Source organism: Sceloporus undulatus, chromosome 3, assembly GCF_019175285.1.
Source record: "Sceloporus undulatus isolate JIND9_A2432 ecotype Alabama chromosome 3, SceUnd_v1.1, whole genome shotgun sequence".
Lineage (NCBI taxonomy): Eukaryota > Metazoa > Chordata > Lepidosauria > Squamata > Phrynosomatidae > Sceloporus > Sceloporus undulatus.
This window is the reverse complement of record NC_056524.1, coordinates 25,727,777-25,749,128: the sequence shown is the minus strand read 5'-3', so window position 1 is coordinate 25,749,128 and position 21,352 is coordinate 25,727,777. Positions and strand designations below refer to the sequence as shown.

The 21,352-nt window shown below is 37.9% G+C and overlaps 1 protein-coding gene across 3 annotated transcripts in view; it reads right to left on the bottom strand.

Moving 5' to 3' along the window:
* Window positions 1-21,352, bottom strand: part of ATM (ATM serine/threonine kinase) — an 86,171-nt gene that overhangs the window by 23,858 nt on the left and 40,961 nt on the right. For all 3 annotated transcript variants that reach the window (XM_042460044.1, XM_042460045.1, XM_042460046.1), the window contains 14 exons: window positions 20,948-21,074; window positions 19,140-19,339; window positions 16,809-16,983; window positions 14,677-14,841; window positions 13,984-14,116; window positions 11,122-11,211; window positions 8,226-8,397; window positions 7,982-8,123; window positions 6,393-6,569; window positions 6,019-6,196; window positions 4,024-4,111; window positions 1,918-2,073; window positions 420-528; window positions 21-109 (listed from right to left, as the gene is read on the bottom strand). In XM_042460044.1, coding sequence (XP_042315978.1) covers window positions 21-109; window positions 420-528; window positions 1,918-2,073; window positions 4,024-4,111; window positions 6,019-6,196; window positions 6,393-6,569; window positions 7,982-8,123; window positions 8,226-8,397; window positions 11,122-11,211; window positions 13,984-14,116; window positions 14,677-14,841; window positions 16,809-16,983; window positions 19,140-19,339; window positions 20,948-21,074 — 2,001 coding nt within the window. The remainder of the gene's footprint in view (window positions 1-20; window positions 110-419; window positions 529-1,917; window positions 2,074-4,023; window positions 4,112-6,018; window positions 6,197-6,392; window positions 6,570-7,981; window positions 8,124-8,225; window positions 8,398-11,121; window positions 11,212-13,983; window positions 14,117-14,676; window positions 14,842-16,808; window positions 16,984-19,139; window positions 19,340-20,947; window positions 21,075-21,352) is intronic.

Here is a 21,352-nt window from a genome sequence, read left to right as displayed (position 1 = left end):
TTTTCTAATTAAATTAGTACCTAGCTAATGGCTGCAACATTCTTCCTCCACCACAGCCATAGATACTATCTGGTTCTCCTATGCTTCTGTATATCTCCATGAGGAGATCCTAAATGCAACAAAACATAGTTAAACACTCTTCTGTATGACATAAATGTGCCAGTACATTGTAATAATCTATTAAATATAGTATACATAATCAATATTGGTCCTTGGCAGCTTAAGTTTTAGCACACTGAGACACAATATGTACTAAATGTCTCACAAAACTACAGTTCCCAGAATTCCCTAACATTAAGCCGGGGCAGTTAAAGCAATCTCAAATTGGATGATTTCTGCAGTGTGTTTTAGACCTTTGTGAACTAATTAAACCCATCTCAATATGAATATAAATACTTCATGTTAAAGACATACTACACCTGAAAACTTATTCCCGTTTCTTCCTTACTCTTGTTGCTCAAACAAGTAAGTCTTGCATTCTGACTTTCTTCCTCAAATGTTATCTGTCTTGCTGCTTTGGAAGTAGACCTGCAGGAAAGTGGGGAAAACCTGATGTCAGAGTTGTATCACTCTCTAAAAGGTTATTAGTTGATACTGAAGATAATAATGACAGATCCTAGAATTGTCTATTTATTTGTCTAAACTGGATAAATATTCTTGGGGAACCCTGTGAATTGTCATTGTCACTTGTTGTTAGTTTCTGATGCCAGAGCAGAGGCTTGCCTCTCAACAGCCAATAAGATCTGCATTCTTTTTAATTGTCTGTTGCTCTGTGACCTGTTGAGCTGTGGCCCCAGGAGCTTGTGGCTTATTTAAATTATGTTCCACTTGTCTTTTCTTTTTGTCACATAGCACTTGAGGATAATTATATACAATCTCACAATCAGGTATTTTTCTCTTTTGCTTTAAAATTCCATTGACCTATTTTATAAATTTCATAAATAAACATACTTATTTATAATAGATAAATAAATATTTATACATATTGATAGTGTAGAGAGAATAAAGGGGAAGAGAGAAAGTGATAAACTTGACCTGTTGACAAGGCAGGAAAGTAAAAGCTAGAGGAGAAGGGTGTCAGCATTCATAACTAAAAATAATTTTACATTCCTGCCTTGAGCTGCATTGCATAAGTATTTTGCCAGTAGCTCTGTCCTAAATAGGGCTGTTCATGCTGAAACCACCAGTTCCACTGAGCGCTGATGCAGCAATCCAAAGGACAGGCAAGACACGATGAGGGGAGGATGAGTAGGGTGATCTGAGTCCACAGATGATCACTTAAAGAACTATGCAAAACATCAAACCTGAGCAGAACACTCCCTACTCATATAAAGTCGTATCAAGGCACAACAGGTTTCCAAAGACAGAAGAACTACTGATCCAGAGAACTACTATATTCATGTCATTTTAAACTATGATATGCATTGAATTTCAGCAAATACAGCAACAGTTCCTTCCACTGGTGTACAGTCAGAGTAATTTAGTGATGGGCTTTATTTTGGGACCCATATAGAAGAAAAACATGATACAGTATAAATTAATAAAATAAAACAAAAATTATCAGTAAAATCAATTGTTTGCTGACTGTTTAATCTTAAAGCTGTATTTTTTTTAACAAAAGAAACATTCTGGTGAACTAGAAATATTATATCCAGGACTACTACATTTTTCCATTCATCACACCGATTGCATATACATATGTACATAGCTGGCCTAAAAATCCTTCTTCTGGGGAAAATAATAGTATCCTCCTCCTCATTATGTGTACAATAAATCTTACTTCAACACTAGGAATACTAGGGCCTGCAGACTACCTTAGTGAGTACTGGACTAAATCATCTGGCACACAGAAATATGCCCTCCAAATGTACTACAGCTTTGACCTCAATATGTACAGATTCTATGTAATACTAGTACCGTTCTTGCTGTTTGTCCAGGTTTATCTTGTCAGCATAGATTTCTGTGTACAGCAAAGCTGTGAAATGAGCAGCACAGGACTGGGCTACCACAGCAACCTGAAGGTAATTTAAATCCAGCCAAAAGCTGTCATCAAAGACTGTACTTGAAGGACTTCTGGAAAAAAATATAAGCAGAAATACTTTCACTTGACTCTTCGAAATTATTCTAAACCAAAAGAGGCACACATTATATTTGAAGAATATAAATCCCTAGGGAGCCAATGTGGTGTATTGCTTGGAGAGTTGGACTAGGGCTTCACTTCAAATGGTTCAAATCCCTGCTCAGCCATGGAAACCTGCTGGGTGATCTTGGGCATGTCGCACTCTTAGCCTTAGAGGATGACAATGGCAAACCTTCACTGAATAAATCTTGCCAAAAATATCCTATAATAGGGTCACTGCATAAGTCAGACCCAACTCGAAGGCACATAACAATAACATAATTTCTTAGACAGAAACACTACTACATCTACAAATATAATTCTGGACTAAATGCACTCACTTTCAATATTTATTTTCAGTCTTTACCATAATACAGTACTTCTTTTATATGAAAGGATGGAAAAAGCATGGCCTGTGACCAGGTGCACATCACAATTTTGTCCCTCCCTGCTTGCCCCTCCCATGAAGAGCGAGACTGCAGACTCCAAGTCTGCAAAAAGGGAAGGACAAGTGTAAATAAATGAATTTTATGTTTAGACTAGGCTCTCAACTCCATAATATCTCATTATGTATGAATATGCAAATACAAGTATTCCAAAATCCAAAAAAAATTTGGAATACAGAACACTTCTTTCATGGTTCTGTCCCATCCTCCTGCCAATTAGGAGATGATACCCCTGAGGATAATCTTATCTGGGCTGCTAACAGCCCCTTTACTAGTAACTCAGTGGGAAGTTATGGAGAGTGGGTGGGCTTGACTTGTGCTTTGCCACCTTTGACTTTGCAGATGTTTTCCCTCCCCCCTTCTCTGGTTGATGTGCCTCCTATGTAAAAGAACATACACATATACTGAGCAAAAGCTGCATGAAAGACTGTGAGGAGAAACGAGACTTTTAAAGAATGCCTTATACTAAGCAGGAAACCTACAGAGCAAAAAGGATTGCAACATGAAGGCACCTTCCTTCAGGTGTTACTTAGGAACAGCGAAAAGTTACAAACAGCCTAGGTACTCAGCCAATGCTGAAAAGAACCATAGTCCTTAACTAGATGTTTAACTAGATATTCCCATATTCTACGCACAATACAGATGTTCTGGGTCAGTGATGGTGAACCTTTTGCATACCAAGTGCCCAAACTGCAACCCAAACTCCACTTATTTATTGCAAAGTGCCATGTCCCTCTGGCTTTCTAGTAATGAACTCTGGCAAACTCTGTGCTGGGGGCGACAGCATGTGTGCCCACAGAGAAGGCTCTGAGTGCCACTGGTTCGTCACCACTGTCCTGGGTGTTAGATGTCCATAGGGAAGTATCTAGACCCGTAGGGTCCAGCCTAACTTCCCCCTATGTGCGGCAGACACCTCTGTCCCAAGTCTTTTTTTGTTCTCTCTTCTGCCTCATGACAACCTCAGGTTTCATATCCCTCTTTCAGGGAAGCACCTTGAAGCTTGTCACTAGTCATGCTCATAGCGTAGTTGTTCCTCATGTGATTCCCTCATGATGCTGAACAACAATAAATGTAACTTGAACCAATACATACATTTCTCTGAAGATGCCAGCCCCAGATGATGGTGAAACATCAGGAACAAACTCTTCTAGAACATGGCCACATAACCTGAAAAATCCACAAAAACTATACATCCCTAACCCTTCATTTACCTGGAGGGGAGACAATACCCCTCAGCTGTGTTGGGCAGATGATGGCAGATCCCATTATCACTACTTCTGGTCCCAAGTATTTAGGGATATTAACATGTACTACATGTACTAAGTATTTGAGTCTGAGAACAAGGCGGCATGGCACTCATGTTTTATAACAATTGAAACTTACTCTTATACAATTAATATTGACTGGCTGTATTGTTACACTGAGAACTGTTGTAAGATAAATGTATAGTAAACTTACTTCTTTTGTCGTCGTAAGTAGTCAACTATAGCAAGCATCGTATTTCGAGATATTTTATCCAAATTGGTATTAGCAAGGGATTCTGAATCTACATTGGAAAAAAAAAATCAGTTACTAGGCTATTTAATTACTGCCTGTGTAAGGTAATTACAGATACAGGTGTAGAAACTGTATGTGCAATCTTTCTGATGTCATATATGAATGAATGAATGAATGAATGAGATTTTATTTATATACCGCCATTCCTTCGATCACGGCGGTTTACAGAATAATAAAAATACAAAATTACACAATCAGGGTCCCCCCATATTAAAAACAATACAATACAAAATTATAAAATCCATCTTACTGATACTTACTGATATCATGTATTACTTGTACAGTAATAAAGTATATTAGTACAATATACAGATTGAATATCCCTTATCTATTTGGATTTCCTGCATGGCAGGGGGTTGGACTGGATGGCCCTTGCGGACTCTTCCAACTCTATGATTCTACGTGTGAGAAAGGAAGTGCTTTGGATTTTTTCAGATTTTGTAATATTTGCATATACATAATGAGATCTCTTGGAAATGGAACACAACTCTAAACACGAAATTCATTTATGTTTCATATGCACCTTATATACATAGCCTAATGGCAATTTTATGTAATATTTTCAATAATTTTGTGCATGAAACAGTTTTTGCAACTTTCTTTTACAATGTCTAGAACCCACTAATACGTTGTAATTGTGTGCCATAAACGATCAAATAACAGTAACCTTTCTCCCACTGGAATGATATGGGAGTCAGAATTTTTATCTATCCGCTCTATAAGGGTGAACACTGAACTATCAGAAAGCAAAGGTGGCACTATCTCAGCCACCCATGAAAAAAGTTTTGGATTTTGGAGTATTTTTGATTTCACAATTCCAGATAAGGGAAACTTAATCTGTATCAAGTTTTACAACAAAGAAAACCTAAAAGATGTTAAGAAGGTGTGTTATGCTTAAGTTTTCAAAGTACTTTTGAATTTTTATTCATTCATGTCCATAATTATTTCCTAAATTAAACATTAATATTCCAGTTTTATAGTGGAAACAGAATGTGAAACACAGAGACTTCTCCACAGTTCTTAAGAAATAGGTTCATGACATAACAAGAATTTGAGCCCAGTGAAAATCACCATCCATAAGGGTTGGTTGCTTTTGATTATTCAATGAAGAGAAATGAAAAGAACAAACAAATTCAACTTATTTACCTGACAAAGTCAATCTGTACAAATATGGTATCAACCTCCAAGTCCAGAGGGATAACCCTGGTAGACTGTAGCAGAAAAATAATAGTGTCTTGACCTTAAAAACTAACAAGTTTATTATAGCATAAGCTTGTTCCATTTCCTCAGATTTCACGAGAATTTAAGCCACAATAAGTCAGTTAGTTTTTAAGGTTGATCTAGTAATCCAACTCTGTACTATTCTAGATCCAGTGATACACTGACCAACAGAATAAACTTCACCAATAGAGGAAAGACTTTGAAAACCAACCTATTATTATACCAGCATGTCAACCATATGTTAAGTCATATGACTTATTATAACACAATGATAATAATTTTCAGTGAAACAAGTTCTTTGAAAGAAAAGCACAACTACAGTAACTCCAGTTATAATTACAGCCTTCTCAAAGAACAGAAATGTAGTGCGATATATCTTTATTTACAAAGTCCTTCTCAAAACTCACATTTTCCATGATCCTGGGGGTTTAGCCCCCATAATCCACATCTGGAACTGCAACTAAACTGAAATATGTCTAACTGCATTTGCTCATAATCATTCCTTGTTACTCTTCCTCTCATTCTTCCCACAATGGCAAAGCTTAGATTTATGCCTCTCAGGACAATGATCTCCTTGTGCTATTTTGTAAAGCACCAAACATTATAATAAAACGTGTAAGTTACTTCACACAACATAATTCAGATTCTGGAAGATGAGAACTTTCATAGTTTTACCTGGATCTGAACATGCGGGTGTAGATGTTCTACTGTGGGGCAATGCATTCTGGCAACAAGTGGTGAAAAATGTCTGAATATGTGTGGACAAAAGAGTCTGCCCAAATTCATTTGAGTCATGAAGCAGGATATCATGGATTAGGTATGGAAGTACAGTCTGACAAAAACCTGTTTGAACCTGAAATATACAAAAATAATTTTCTGAAAATCTGTATTATTAGTTTTCAGTTTTTCTTTTTATGTTCACTTTCATTTCTATAGCAAATCAATCTATAAGAGTAGTCCAGGTAATGTTTATAAATCTCTAAATTATCTGGGCAATAAAAAAGCAATATGGTAAATGAAAATGAAAAGAGACAATATGTCTATTTTACCTCACACAAAGGCTTCAGTAACAGAAGGGTTTCACTTTTTACCCTTCCACTGTCCAAGAGCACAGAAGTCAAAGTCTTAATCCAAACATCATGGTTTTGATTCTGAGGAATCCAGAGATTTGTATTGTCCAAAACTTCTGAATGAGTATCTGGTGTTTTATGAGACACTTCCAACACCTTTTTTTTAAAAAAAGAAAAAGACATTTAGTTTTTGCTAAAGCCTCTTTACACTAAATTATATATCCATCCCTCCAGAGCCATTAACTCTAACCTCTTGGGCCAGTTCATAATTTTCCCTCATAAATTGCTCCTCCAGCCCATATTTAACTTGTTGAACATTAAATGAATACCCATAGCACTAAATAAACATTAAGGCGGGTTACAAACCGCCAAAAAATATGTATTGAATACATATTAGGGTTAGGAAGGGGCGGTGCTTCCGCACCCCCCTAACCCTAATACGTAGTCAATATGTACAATATGGCGGCGGCCGTTCCACACAGCCGCCGCCATATTGACGTAACGGACGCTCTGCGTCCGCACGTGGCGCACTGGAAGTGATGCCGTGAGTGCGCCCTTTGGCACTTGCGGCACCTCTTCCGGGGCCCGAGAAGGAGCACGATTTCCGCGCTCCTTCTCTGCAGCGTCCGGGAGTCGCGCCGTTTAAAGGCTGCATCTCCCGGACGCTGCAAGCGGCGGCGGAGCCAGACCGCCGCTTTTCGGCGGTCTATAACCCGCCTAAGTGTCACAAGGCCATCTCCGAATTTCAGTAATGTTGTGTTGTGCACAGACACAAATCCTATACAGGTGCCCCCAATACACAAGGAAATAGCATATTATGGGTTGAATTCTTTATCTGAAGCACCTGGGACTAAGCTTACTGCTACATTTTGCAGTACTGTACCCTGTTGAATATTATCCTGGGGGCTCTTCCTAGACTCAGAAACTGAATTTGTTATAGAGAACAAGATGGGTGCAGTCAGCCATATGATTTTTCACAGTTTTCTCTTAATGCGGAAATACAGTGGTACCCCGGGTTACGAAATTAATTCGTTCCGCGGTTAATTTCGTAACCCGAAATACCTTCGTAAGCCGAATTCCCATAGGCGCTAATGGAAAAATAGCTCTCTGCTGCCCTCCGGTGGCGGAAAATAGCGCCGCGGTTTTTTCGTAACCCGAAGAAACCTTCGTAAGCCGAAGCAATAAATCCCTATGGGATTTTTTCGTATCCCGAAAAATTCATAACCCGGCGCATTCGTATCCCGGGGTACCACTGTAAATGACAGTATGCCTTGAATTCAAGTAGCAAGTAGACTGTGGCTACATTAAGCTTCTCCGGTTGAGCAAATGTCCATCCAGTCAGTGAAAAGGAAGAGAAAATGAAATGACAGCCATGTGATCTGGCAGCTAAAACTCTTACTCACAGTTCCAGCTTTCTTAGTAGAGAGAGAATAGAAGAAAGTTTTCAGATGAAAATCTCTGGATCTATCTTTGCTGAGAGAAGCAATCTAATCTAGATTGTTTTCTTTAGCTAAGAGAGGAGAGTTGGGTTTTTAAAATCTAGTTTTAAATGCCAGAAAAATCAATACCTTTTTCTTAGACACTCTGAAAGGATGCAGATATATTAGCATTGGGTCTGCTTTGACTTTGTAAATCTCCCAGAATTCATGACCAGTTTTAGTGGCTAAAATGTTTTTCAGACAAGTAGCAGCAGCTGATCGAACCTCAATACTGAAAGAAGAATACCTCTTTTTAGATTTTGGACAGTAACATTGTACAAATCTACTTAAAACTTGACTACACAGACTTTATCATATTCAGTTGTATACTTACCATTGATCTAGTAAAGCATTATTTATGAGAGTTAACATGATGAAGACCCACTGAAGTTCCCTGTTTTCAAACAGATCAGCTGCACTGAAGCAGGATACAATTTTATTGTGTTGTAAAGCTGTGGTAGAAAAACTGATGGGGCCAATTTCTCCCAAACAGCTCCCAACTGCCTCTGCAAAGATAATTAATATTATAAATTGGGAGATGGATTTATATATATATCACATATCAAAAAAGAGATGTTGGTACTTACCGTGAATCCTCATTCTTGGAGGGTGTAGAAGAGCAAACCACTAACCTGTAGGTTTCCCTCATGCCAGGCTTCCAAGGCAAAAGTCCAATGTTCCTTTTCAATTAAACGGAAGAATCCTGTCTGCTTTCAGTTTAGTTATGAAGCTTTGAACAATGTTAAATTTACTAATAAACCAGTTCTTTCATCCAGTCCTGAAAACACTTTGTCCTTGTGACATGAACTGATGTTGTACCTGAGGAAACTGTTGTGTATGACCTCAGCGCTGAGCAGACAGAGGGGAAAATCCAGGTTAAGTGGATTTATATGAATCAGGAGGACCACCTGCTGTCCGCATGGCCTGCTCCCAGAACAGGCAGTCTGCACCACTTCCCTTCTTCTGCCAGGACAAACTAGCCAAAATGAGGGATTTGCATGTACAAGCTGTGCCATGCCATTATTTCATTTCTCTTCTGCTTCAAACACACCGACACATGTGTATGGATGCACAAATTCCCTAACTTATCCCAACCACCTGCCAGCCCATTCAGTGCCACACACAACTGGCCATGCAATTGGCCATGCAGTTGCACAAGCAATTATATGCCCTTACAGTACATTGGTGTGTGCAGTGACACACTGGCAAAGCACAATCATGTATACGCTCTCTTCTCACCACTTCATCCCATGTTCCTCTGTTGGGCTGTCTAGTCTGTTAGTATTTTTATTAAATCCATTGCAATGTTGGTGACCTGCCATTTTGGTCATCACTTCACATCTTGGGATGTGTGATAGGTCGATGCTGCAGCTGGACAGGGTCTATGCTGCAGCTGGCCTCATGTACCCGTGTGCTTGACAAAAAATACCTATGGTGAGCAATGGTGTCAGTGGCTGCATCTCACTAGGCTCAGAATGCATGCTCCAGGCCATGTCCACAATCTGCATGAGCATGCCCGCACTCAAATCACATAGTTCATGTGCGATAATGCACACTTTCCACCTTGACACAGAGCAACCTGGGAGTTATTTTGCTCTGTTGTTTAGCTTTGCAGCGAGTTTTCATCCCAGTTTCCTCCCAGTTTGGGGCTGTATGTTGTTTAAACAAGTAAAGCTCAAAATGGGTTGAAACTGCTTCTTTTTGTCATTAACAAAAGCATCAACCCATCACACATTGGGTTTGTCCATGAGGACAACCCCCAATGAATTAGAGTTTTTGCCAGTACAGCACCAAAATACTGAAACAGAAACTGACCTGCATTGCCATATAAAAGGGGTGAGTTTTAACTCCTCTCTTGAAAGATTCAGTTTGCCTCCCAAAAGTCTGGGTGCCAACTTGCTTCTGCACTCTCTGATCAGTGAAGCTTCCCCGCTTGCTGGCTCAGAACCCTCAAAGCCAACCTGGCAAACTGCAGCCATGATAGGATTATTATCCACAAAACTGCCCTTTTTCTCCTTGTTGAATTTTTTGCTTTCTAAAGCTTTTCCTTTAAAGTTCTTCTCACTAACTGCATTACTCTCACTCTCTAACTTTCTGTCTCTTTACTCAGTGTCAAAACATCCTTTGAAGTCTTTTTTTTTTACTTTTGTGACTAGTTTTATCGTTTCTATTTAACTCTAGATTAATTTCTGATTTCTCTTGCTGCTCTGATTCATCTTCCCTTGGTGAAAATGTTTTGGTTAACAGTGATTCTGCTTCATGTTCACAGACATGAAGACTCACAATCAAATTAATGGATTTGTTTTCTTTCTACATATATTACTCAGAGACTTGTTTTTCTGCAGTCCCATGAATATTCAATCCAGCTAGCTCTTCTCTTGCCTATTTTCCTTCTTTTCTAAGGGAAATCAGGTCTTATTTTCCAGTCAGATCCAATTCAATCCATTACCTTTTCTTTTTTGTTATGGCAATAGTAATAGCATGTACATTTCTATACCACTTATCAGCGAACTCAGCACTCTCTAAGTGGTTTTGTTAAGTCTGTCATTTACGTGGCCATGTCTAATTGAAATTTTACTTATTTATAAAGTAGCTACTTATAAAGTGAAATAAAGAAGCGAACACAGTTTTGAAAGTTAAATCACAGAAAATATAGAATTGAAAAGAAAGAAACCAAAATGATACTAGCTGGCAAGGCAGCGTTTTAAAAATTGAATGAGACAGCCGTCTTCAGTTTAGCTGGAAAGGACTATTGGACTTCAATATGCCAACAACAAAGAAAAAAGACATATAGTATCTGGTATACAGAACTATTAAACCAAGGATGGGGAAATTCTGCAAACAGGGACTGTCCCTCCCCAAATCCACAGGGGGTTGCCCCACCACACAGTTGTATTTGCATTGGAAAAGAGCCTATTCTTCTCTCAAAACAATATGCACCCTCCCCGCACAAACAGATTTGTGTTTCTGGGACTCTTCTGGGGCAACAAATATGTTTATCAACAAGGTGTACAGGAAAAGGCTCACATTGTTTAAAGATGTAATGGCATTATTGAAATGCCAAACACCACTTTTTATTATGGTAGAAGACAGTGAGAGGAGGCATAAAATGGAGAGGAAGCATATGTACCTCCTAACTACTTTTAGTCTACCCTTGCATTAAATGGTATGGGGTTTTACAGCCTGACTTTTCTCTTAAAAGACCTGCAATTTACTGCTCAGGTACTTACCCAAGACTGTATCAGAAGAGTTTACAGCTATTTTTGAAAGCTGTAAAAGGCACACCACCAACTTCACTATTACACAGTCCTTTGGATCTTCTGTCAGTTGAAAGAAAAAGTAATACAATAAATATTTAATGTATATGGGAGAGCTGCTTAATTGCATTTGTAGATTCTAACAGATGTTAGACCTCTGTTGCATCCATATTATTTCTGTCTGCCATAATGCAATTTTCTGGAGTGTATAGTGAGACACGCCTTTTTCCATCTTGGCACCCCAGTTAAGAAATGTGTTTCCAATGTATGTTTGATCTGGTGCATTCCTCAATATCCACTATATCAATATCCAAAGCATTCCGCGGGTCTCAATTATTACTCAGCTGTGATGTTTGTGATTGTTAATTTAATACTGACTTTGTGAATATATTAGCTTTTATTGTTATTTTCATGAATTTGATACAAGATTCTTTGGACATTAAATTTAATGGGGAAAGGATATATATTTTATAAACAGATAAAAAGTGCAAAAAAACCCAATCTACTGAATATGTCCAGCTAGTACGTTACTTCCAGTGTATCCCCTATCCTAAAAGTTTATAAAGCCAAAATCTTGCCCATTTTATCTTACGGTGCTTGTATTTACATGTGGGACATCAAAGTCTTTGGCATTATACTAAGTCCAAGAGGAGCAACAACTTGCTTACTGCGACTGGATGTCCGTCCCTACATATTATATGATTTACCTTACAAGGCTGCAATATTAGTTTTCCATGACCACTGATGAAGACGCATAGTCGAAACACGTTTGGTCTCTGTTCACTTTGCAATTGTAATGGGCGTACTGTGCTATCCCTTTTAATTTTTTACTGAGAGGTGCAAAGGAATTTATCTGCCATTGTACTGGCATTTTGTATGTTTGACACCTCCTTATGTTCTGTTATACTGTTTGGGATTTGCAGTTTTCAAGCCTAGTACTGACTGGCAACACTAGCCTTGTGTTTGTTAGGGCGTGGCTTACAGGCCAGCACAAGCCTTTTTGTTTATAGGATTGCATATATTTTATGCAACATATTGTTTTAATAAAATTACTGTGTTTCCTATTTTCATCCCCCCTAGACTTTGGATCCTTGGAACTGACAAGAACACTCCAGCCCAAGCAGTGAGGGCAGAACTTGGGATCTATTCAATTCAAGGCCAGACATGGATAAAAGCTTTTAAATACTGGCTAAAGATCTCCAAAATGGATTCTAGAAGAGTCCCCAAACTCTGCCTAGAAAAACAGCTGGTTATTAGGCCCCTAACTTTTGGGTTTGTCAACTATCACTTATTTTGTTCCAATTAGGATTTTCTCTTTCTTACTTTCTTTCAGCTGGGCACACAGTGCAGGATTCCCAAAAACGAAGGATCTGGGACATCAGCGCACAATTAGATATAGCCTTGTTAGCTGGGTGCAAATCTCTTAACTGGTTAGCTAAAAATAAAACTGTATTTGGCCTAGAAAATTATCTTGAGTTGCATTTAACACAGAGCCAGAGAACAGCCTTCACCAGAGCTAGATTTGAACAATTGAACTCAATGGTAAGAACAGGACGGTTTCAAAAAATATCTTATTATGAAAGATTATGTATTTGCGGAGTGCCAGCTATTGAGGATACTCCACATATCATGTTTGACTGTTGTTTATAAGATAAAGAGAGATCACACTTTTTACAACCATTCTTTGGCAGAATGACTTACTGGGATCTTTCAGCTAAATTGTCGTATCTTTTCTCTGGAAAGAACATACATATAGTGCGATATGTAGCTAAATTTGTAGTCAATGCTGTTCGCTTGAGAGATCATTTTATGATGCAAAACGGGGTTTTGTGTCATGGCAATGAGTTCATTTAAACACTTTTATTGTTATCTCCCACTCTGTGTTAGCTAGTCTTATTTTAGACTATTTTATTTTGTATCCTACTTTTTAAAATTTGCTTTTAATTAGCCTGTGTCCGTTTTAACCCCTTATTTGAGTTTTAAGTGTGACTCAGTTTTATCTTTGTATATACGTGGACATTCTGATATTTTTATCTTGTATTTTATATGCTGTAATTTTGTAACTGTATTTAGTATTCTATTGATATGGTCAGTGGACTAATAATAAACTTGTTGTTGGTTTAGTACATTACTTATGTACAACAAGAGTTTTAATATACAGAGAAAAAATGATTATTTTAAATTAAACTAGAAACCAAATGACAGAAATTTTCCTGATATTGCAACAGAAACAACCCAACTGATAAATGAATTGACAGAAAGAATTAAGTATTAATAAGCATATCAAGCTGTTAAGACTTATGTAGATTAAGACTTTATAATATAGTGTAAAAATGAAATAGGATAGTTTTGGAAACTATTAAAAAGTTACTTTACAACATAAGGATTTTGTATATTGTAAGAATACAGTAGTCCCTCGGGTTACGAAATTAATTCGTTCCGCCGCTCCGTTCGTAACCCGAGTAATTTCGCAACCCGAAAAGGCTTTCCGTTAGCGCTGGAAAGCCGCTAGCCGCGCTTTGCGTTTGAATTTCGCGCCGAAAAAAATTTCGTAACCCGAAAAAAATATCGTAACCCGGAACAGTTTTTTCCAATCTAACTTTTTCGTATCCCGGAAATTTCGTAACGCGATCAATTCGTATCCCGGGGCACCACTGTATTGGCAAGTGCTTAGTAATTTATACAATATATTCATGACATATGGGATGATAAATTTGTTGATACCTGTAATAAACTTTTAAAAAAATAAACATGGAATAGAAATAGTAACAAACTTGACAATAAAAGTACAAATTACACCATTCATAGGAAAAGAATGTAGTCTCAAATCCTTACCCTGAAACTCTTTCATAAGATATTTCATTTGTTCTTTATGACTTTCAAGTTGTTTGCGCAAATCATTTAAACCTTCACGCCTTGTTAATGATAATGAATCAGAGATATTTACGGATAGGAAATGGTTGATTTCCTGAAAACATCAAATTAATTTTATAATAAAGATACAATTCATAGATATCTTCCTAGAAAGCCCTGCAATTACTGGTAGATGTTATTATAAAAAGATATACAGAGACTCATACAGTTGGAAGAGACCACAAGGGCTATCCAGTCCAATCCCATGCCATGCAGGAATTTAGAATCAAAGGCAAGTCAGTAAAGGGAAAGACTGAATGGGAGTGAAAGGAGGAAAAGATTAGCAGGGGGGGGGGGGAAGAGAAGGACCACTGGAGCAGGGAAGGGACTAACATATTTCTAACCCAGGTAAAGTTGGCTGAATGAGTACCAAGGAAAGAAAGAAAAGTGAAATCAGGTGAAAAGTGATTACTGCTTTCAAGCTGGTGTGTAAAGCAATAATCCAGTTCTTTGTGGATTGCTTCTCTGCATGCTCTGGTTCTACGCCTGTTGTATCATAAACTGACAATCCTCCAAGCACAGTAAAGAAAATACTTGTGCAATCTGTAATTTTACTTCTATTTTATTAAAAAAATTTAATTTGCTATGATTTTGTAAGTTAACTGATTCAATTACCTCAGAAAGAGAAAATTCTCCTTTACTGTATTTTATTTTTTGCTGAGCGGAACGTAGTTCTTTAAAAGCAGGTTGGTCAGGAAAAGGATCTAGATGTTTCACTGCTTGGTACAGATTTTCATTGTCTTTATTATCTATTACCAGATACTTCAGTAAGCCCAAGATCTAAAATTTTGTTTTCAAAAAACAGAAACAGAAATATGAAAACCTTTATAATAAAGACTTCATATTTTTCCTGAAAAACAAAAACACAACACTCTGTAAAATTATTAATGTTACTTACCCCCACACTGTTTTTATACATGAACAGATTAATAAGCAGACTCGTGCATATTCTAGCCTCACTGCACAGAGTGCCATAACAGAACCAGAAAATCCTACTATTTGCTGGCGTTTGGGTCCAGGACTCCCCATGGATACCAAATTCCATGAATGTTCAAGTTCCATTAAATACAATGGATAGTAAAATGGTGTCACTTACATGAAATGGCAAAATCATGGTTTGGTTTATTTATTTAAAAATATATATATTTTCAAGCTGTGGATACTTACACCAGTGGATAAAGAATCCATGGATATGGAGTGCTGACTATATTTGAATGACCATCGTTGCCACTGAATATTGTTTTTGAGGTCCAATATTTCAGTGTCAAGGAAAATTAACAAGTTGTTTGCCTGTAATTATGGTTTCTTCTGTAGTCAAATATAAACTCACACAGAGGTTTTGTTATTGCACAGAGTGGACCAGCAGTATAGGAAAGGCCTTAATTCAGCTCCATCAATCACTGAAGCAAGATATGTATTTGGAACTATCCTTGCTTGTTACCTACTCTGTTGGTCACCACAGGTCTGACCATGGCAGATGGTGAACTGAAAGAGAGTCTAGGAACATTTTCCACCTTGCTTGTTTACATAAAATATCATGGTAGCGCTATCTATAGCCACTTATTCCACCTTGACTGTAATTTGAGTTTTGAAATCTCAGCTCATCTTTCTTGACTACTGCAAAATATCAAGAAATGAAAATGAAAGAGTTGTGGCAAAATGGGATATCCTCAGTAGTGTCCTTTCCACAAATATACCAGACATGTCTGGTAGGGTTTGTGATGGAGCAGTAGACTGCAAATGTCCAACTGGAGAAGAAAATCAATGTCTAGATAGTGTACCATAGCTGGATGATGGCTAAAACACGTTGTGTTTCACAAGATAAAGATACAGCAAGAGCATTCCTGTCAAAGATGGGAGAGATAGGGGAGGGTGACTGATGGTGTGGGACAATCTAAAAAGCAAAAGTAGTGTGCAGGCCAAGGGGTAGATTTCTTGCTGGAAAATTAGTGGCACTTCAATCATGTTACAAAATTTCAAATCAAGGGTGAGAAGGCTGGTGAAGAAGATCTAGACTAGAGCATGAACTAGAAGGGCAATACCACTAAGAACACTGTCATCAAGCTATTTGTGCTTGATTTCTCTGCCCATTGTTTTATAGCTATCCTGATGTTATCAGATGGTTTACGGTATCATCGATCTTGGCAATGAAAAAACTATCCCAATCAAGCAGCAAGCCTTCGGTCCTAGCACAGCTATGTGTGAAGCAACAGGAAGAACAAGGAAGTGGTAGGTCTTCTGCCCTGAGAAATGAAGAAATGCTAAATGGGTGACAGAAAGAAGATACAATTGTTCATCATCTATTTTGTCTCTGTCAACTCACTAATAGAGCAGTGCTTGATCTGTCTTTGTCTTGACTTGAAGACAAGGGGAAAGACACTGAATGCAGTTCCTAAATGCATAATGGCAAGATGTTAAGAATCATGCTGGTAATTCTATGTAAGCAAAAATGCATTAGGTAGCATCCCTAAGTAACATGACAATCTCCTTTTGAAACTGAGGGGAATCTCAAAATACAGTAGGTTTCTTATATCACATTAAGGTCTACAAAGGAAAAAAAGTCATCAGGCATGCTTCATTACTTGCCATGCTATCTTTTAATATTATGGAACATTGTGAATAACTAGGGCATGCTGAGGTGGGATGGCAGAATACAAATTTTCTAAAAGAGAGCAATAGAAGTCCCGACCTTAGATTGGGAAATTAGAAATTAAATACCTGAAAAGTGTTTTTTATTAAGAACTTACCTCTTCTTGGGCTTCAGGTTGTTCTCCCACAATAGGTATGAGTGTACCCACAATAACATGGAGATGACTGCCTAGGGCATCTTGACAATATTTGACTGCAGTATGGCAAATGTGGTTGAGAAGATCAAAGCATAGCAAAAAGTTCCGGAGAAATATCCCTTTGAGTATTACAGGCCTAAAACACACATATAAGAAAATAACACAAACCATTCTACCATGAAAGTAGAGGCCAGGTGCACGTTAAGTTTGAAGGAGCTACAGCATGTGTTTAATTACTGAGTCTACTGAGGTATAAAGGGCTATTTTCCCTACACCCAGTGGAACACGGTCTTTAAAGGGTTTAAAATCTTAAAATGTAGTTCAGAAATAGGGTTTATGCCTTGCATGCCAAAGGACCACATTCCAGTCAGAGCTGTAAAAATTGCCAACTGACAAACTTCTGCCAGTGTCTAAAATACTGGACCAAATGGACTAATGGCCTAACACAGTTCAGTGCATCTTCCTATGCTCCATGTCCATGTCTTCTATTGTTTGCCTTCAAGTAGTTTCCATCATAGTCCAATGCTCAAACCACTATACCACACTGGCTCTCTACAGCTCACTATAAAGTTCCGTTCCTGAGTTTTAAAGGATCTTAGAGAACTAACCAAGAAAAAAAAAACTCACCCTTAGTTTGTAGCTTGGCTACAACAAGGATTTATCATTACATGCATAAGCTTCTGCAACCCTAAGCAAAGCCTTAAACCTGCATGTTCCCCCCAAATTTTCTTGTACAGCTGCCAGAAAACTTCCACAAATTAGTTTCACTTTTCCCAATCAGTGTCTTATCAGTATATATTGTTAGACAGTGCGCCCTTCTTTTACATGGGGGAATCGTTCTGGACCCCCCCCCCCCCGCATAAAAGAAAAAAGCGTGTATGCTCAAGCCCCATTACAAGTAACGGGGCATGTGCTCGCAGCTGTGCAGGGTGGCGGTGGCACGCACATGCCATTGTTTCTTCTGGCGCATGGTACCGCTTCTTCCGTATGCTGAAAGAGCTTATAATGCGCCTGCGTATAACATGGGCGCATTTTACTTGTTCTGTGCCTTCGAGTCATTTCTGACTTACAGTGACCCCAAGGCAAACCTATCACAGGGTTTTCTTGGCAAGATTTGTTCAGAGGAGGTTTGCCATTGCCTTCCTCTGAGGCTAAGAGAGTCACCCAATAGGTTTCCATGGCTGAATAGGAATTTGAACCCTGGTCTCCAGAGTCATAGTTCAATGCTCAAACCACTAAACCATACTGCTTCTCATATAGTTACTAGCTGCATGTTATGTTCTGTATATATTTGGCAAATTCACAGTTCTGTAAATACGTTATTACCAGCAAATCATGAAACAAGCAATATGTGCTTGTCAAGACATTAGAGTTAGAATTGTTTGAACTAAAGAAGACACACTGGGTGTTGTGTTTATCCATGCAATCAGCAAAGAAATAAACAAAGAAAGAATTTAACTGAGAGAGAAAACAGTAGAAAAAAACAAAGGCTTATGATCACTGCTTACAATAGTCCTTAGTCAACTAACTGAGGCTATATCTGCACTGCAGAAATAACTTGGTTTGACACCACTTTAATTGCCCTGGCTTCATGCTTATGGAACAAACTCTTCAAAAACTCCAATTCCCAGAATTCCATAGCAGGGCAGTTAAAGTGGTGGCAAACTGGATTATTTCTGCAGTGCGGATGCAGCCTAAGTTATACATGATGCAAGCATTTAATGGAAGGTAGGTAAAAAATGGTGGCTAGTTACACTCTTAAGAGACTGATACTTAATATGTAAAAAAGTCAATTACACTGTTAGATGATTGGATAATTACTGTGATTGGATAATTACAATATGAACAAAGAACTGCCATGTAAAATGAACTCTTGTCAACAAAAAATGAACTCTGGTCAATTAAAAAATAAGCCAATAACAAACTCTGGATTATTTGGCTGTTTTGATTTTTAAAAATTCAAGTTTAAACTATGGATCTTGATTTGTATGCAATAACAATTCTAAAACAGGGATACAGAAATTAAATTTAGCAAGAGGATTCATCTTGGTAATTCAGGAGGGATGGGAGAATGCTAGTCAAAGTCTTTGATTGAGGTTCCAGAGGGCAGCACTCAAGACGTTAAATTCTGGTGTAGTATTAAGTGAGACTCTCCCTTTTCCCAGCTGGGAAGAGCACAAAGCTACAGTGTAGATTGACTGAAGTAGAATAACAAAGCTTCATAAATGCAATACACAACTAAACATAAACTAAATATGCATATAGATAATATCATATAATATTTGTATTTACCTGTTACTGATGTGATGAATCATGGTATAAATGACATCCCGAAGTACAAAAGCCCATGCTCCTCCTAGACCATCTTTTATTTGTTTCAGCAATAAATTTACAAAAAAGTGATATACCATAAGAATCCTATGTTTTTTGTAAATATTACTTGTTTCAGATGCTTGCCTACATATGTCAAGTAAGATTTTCTGGAATGACTCCTTCAAAGAAAATAGAACAAAGCGTTGAAAAGTAATCTCATATAGGCATTTTTTTTACATGCAACATTTTAAGAGAACTAAGGCTGCATCCACACCACAGAAATAATCCTGGTTGACACTACTTTAACTGTCATGCCTACATGTTATGGAATTCTGTGAATTGTAGTCTTGTGAGACATTTAGTTTTCTCAGTCAGAGAGCTCTGATGCCACAACAAACTACAATTCCCAGAATTCCACAGCATGGAGCCCTGGCAGTTAAAGTGGTATGAAACAGGATTATTTCAGCAGTGTGGATGCAGCCTAAATCTGTCTTTCCTTTTTAGTGTATTGCTTTTTAATTTTTTATTATTGCAATTTATATTCTTTTTTCACTGTATGTTATGATTGTATGAGCATTTTGGAGTTTCATTCCATACCCCACTCTAATATCTTTTCATGAAAAGCAGTTTTTATAATCTTTTAATAAATAAATAAAGAATAACAAAACAGGATGGGAAAATTTCTTGCCTCATTAGGCTGGAGTTGGACATGATGTGAGAGCTGCTCATTTTACTGCAACAGCTGTTCAACAATGGAACAGACTGCCTCGGGACTCTATCTTTCAAGGTCTGTAACCAGAGGTTGGATAGGCATCTTTCAGGAGTGCTTTAAGCTGTGAATTCCTGCATAGCAGGTTGAACTAGATTGGCTTTGTGGTCTGTTCTGGCTCTAAGATTCTATGACGATGTACATAAAGCCACCAGGTTTTGGAACAGTCTGTTTGTGTCTTGAACTTACAATGGTATGCATTGCCCCAATATTCTGCACTGCTGCTACTAGAGAAAAAAAAAGCAGATGTGTTCTGACACAACATCAGGTCACAGATAGGAAGTATCAAAAGGAAGAAAGATGGAAGAAACAGGCTGGAAGCTACAGTTTTCAGGAGCTTCTAATTTCATCTTTACAATACTTACACATTTTTTTATTACAGAGATGAGTAAACTACAGTAAACTGCAGGCAGCAGTATGTGCCTTCAGGTTGCCTGTTAATTTATGAAGACCCCCATGAATTATATAAGATTTTCTAAGGCAAAGAATATTTAGAGGGGTTTTTTCAGTCTGCATAGGTATAACTGAATCTTAAAATTCCAAATGATTTGAATTTAATTTTTGCATATTTCAGAGTTTCATTCTGAAAAATTAAATGTACAGTCGGCCCTTCTTATATACAGATTTTTTATACACGGATTCACGCATCCATGGTTTGAAAATGTTCAAAAAAGTATAAATTTCAAATATGAAACCTTGATTTTCCATTTTTTATAAGGGACACCATTTTGCTATTTCATTATATTTAATGGGACTTCAGCATACACAGATTTTGTTATCCACAGGAGATCTTGGAACCAAACCCCAGAGTATAACAAGGGTCCACCATCTTCTAATGAAGTGGGTTTTTATACACAACATGCCCCTGGAGTGCCTTGAACCACGTACATCTGGGTGGTGGCATATAAACCACCTACATCTGCATGTGGCATATAAACGTCACGCTCCCAAGCTGCCCGGATGGTGGCTTTAAAGGGCCATCTGTTCTGACCCTGGATCATAAAAATGGATTACTTACAGGGTTCTTGGAAAGAATTGCTACAAGTTCTTTTGACTTTGTTTTACAGCAGCTGCTGGTGTAATCCAATGTTGCTCTGATGATATATGATGGAAAATAAGGAGGATTTGGAGAAGGATCAAGAGCTCTAAAATAATAAATAAATAAAAATTTGAAAAGATTACAAGCCTTTCAAACAAACAAACAAGCTTCATTTATATACCACTTCATACAGCATAAGCAGTGTCTAAGCAGTTTACAAATGTAAGCTAATTTGCCCCCAACCATCTGGGTACTCATTTTAGCGACCTCAGAAGGATGCAAGCCTGAGTCAAGCTTGAGCCCTTTCGCTGGTATTGAACTCACAACCTTATGGTTTGTGAGTGAGTGGCTGCAGTACAGGCATTTAACCACTGTACCCCCAGG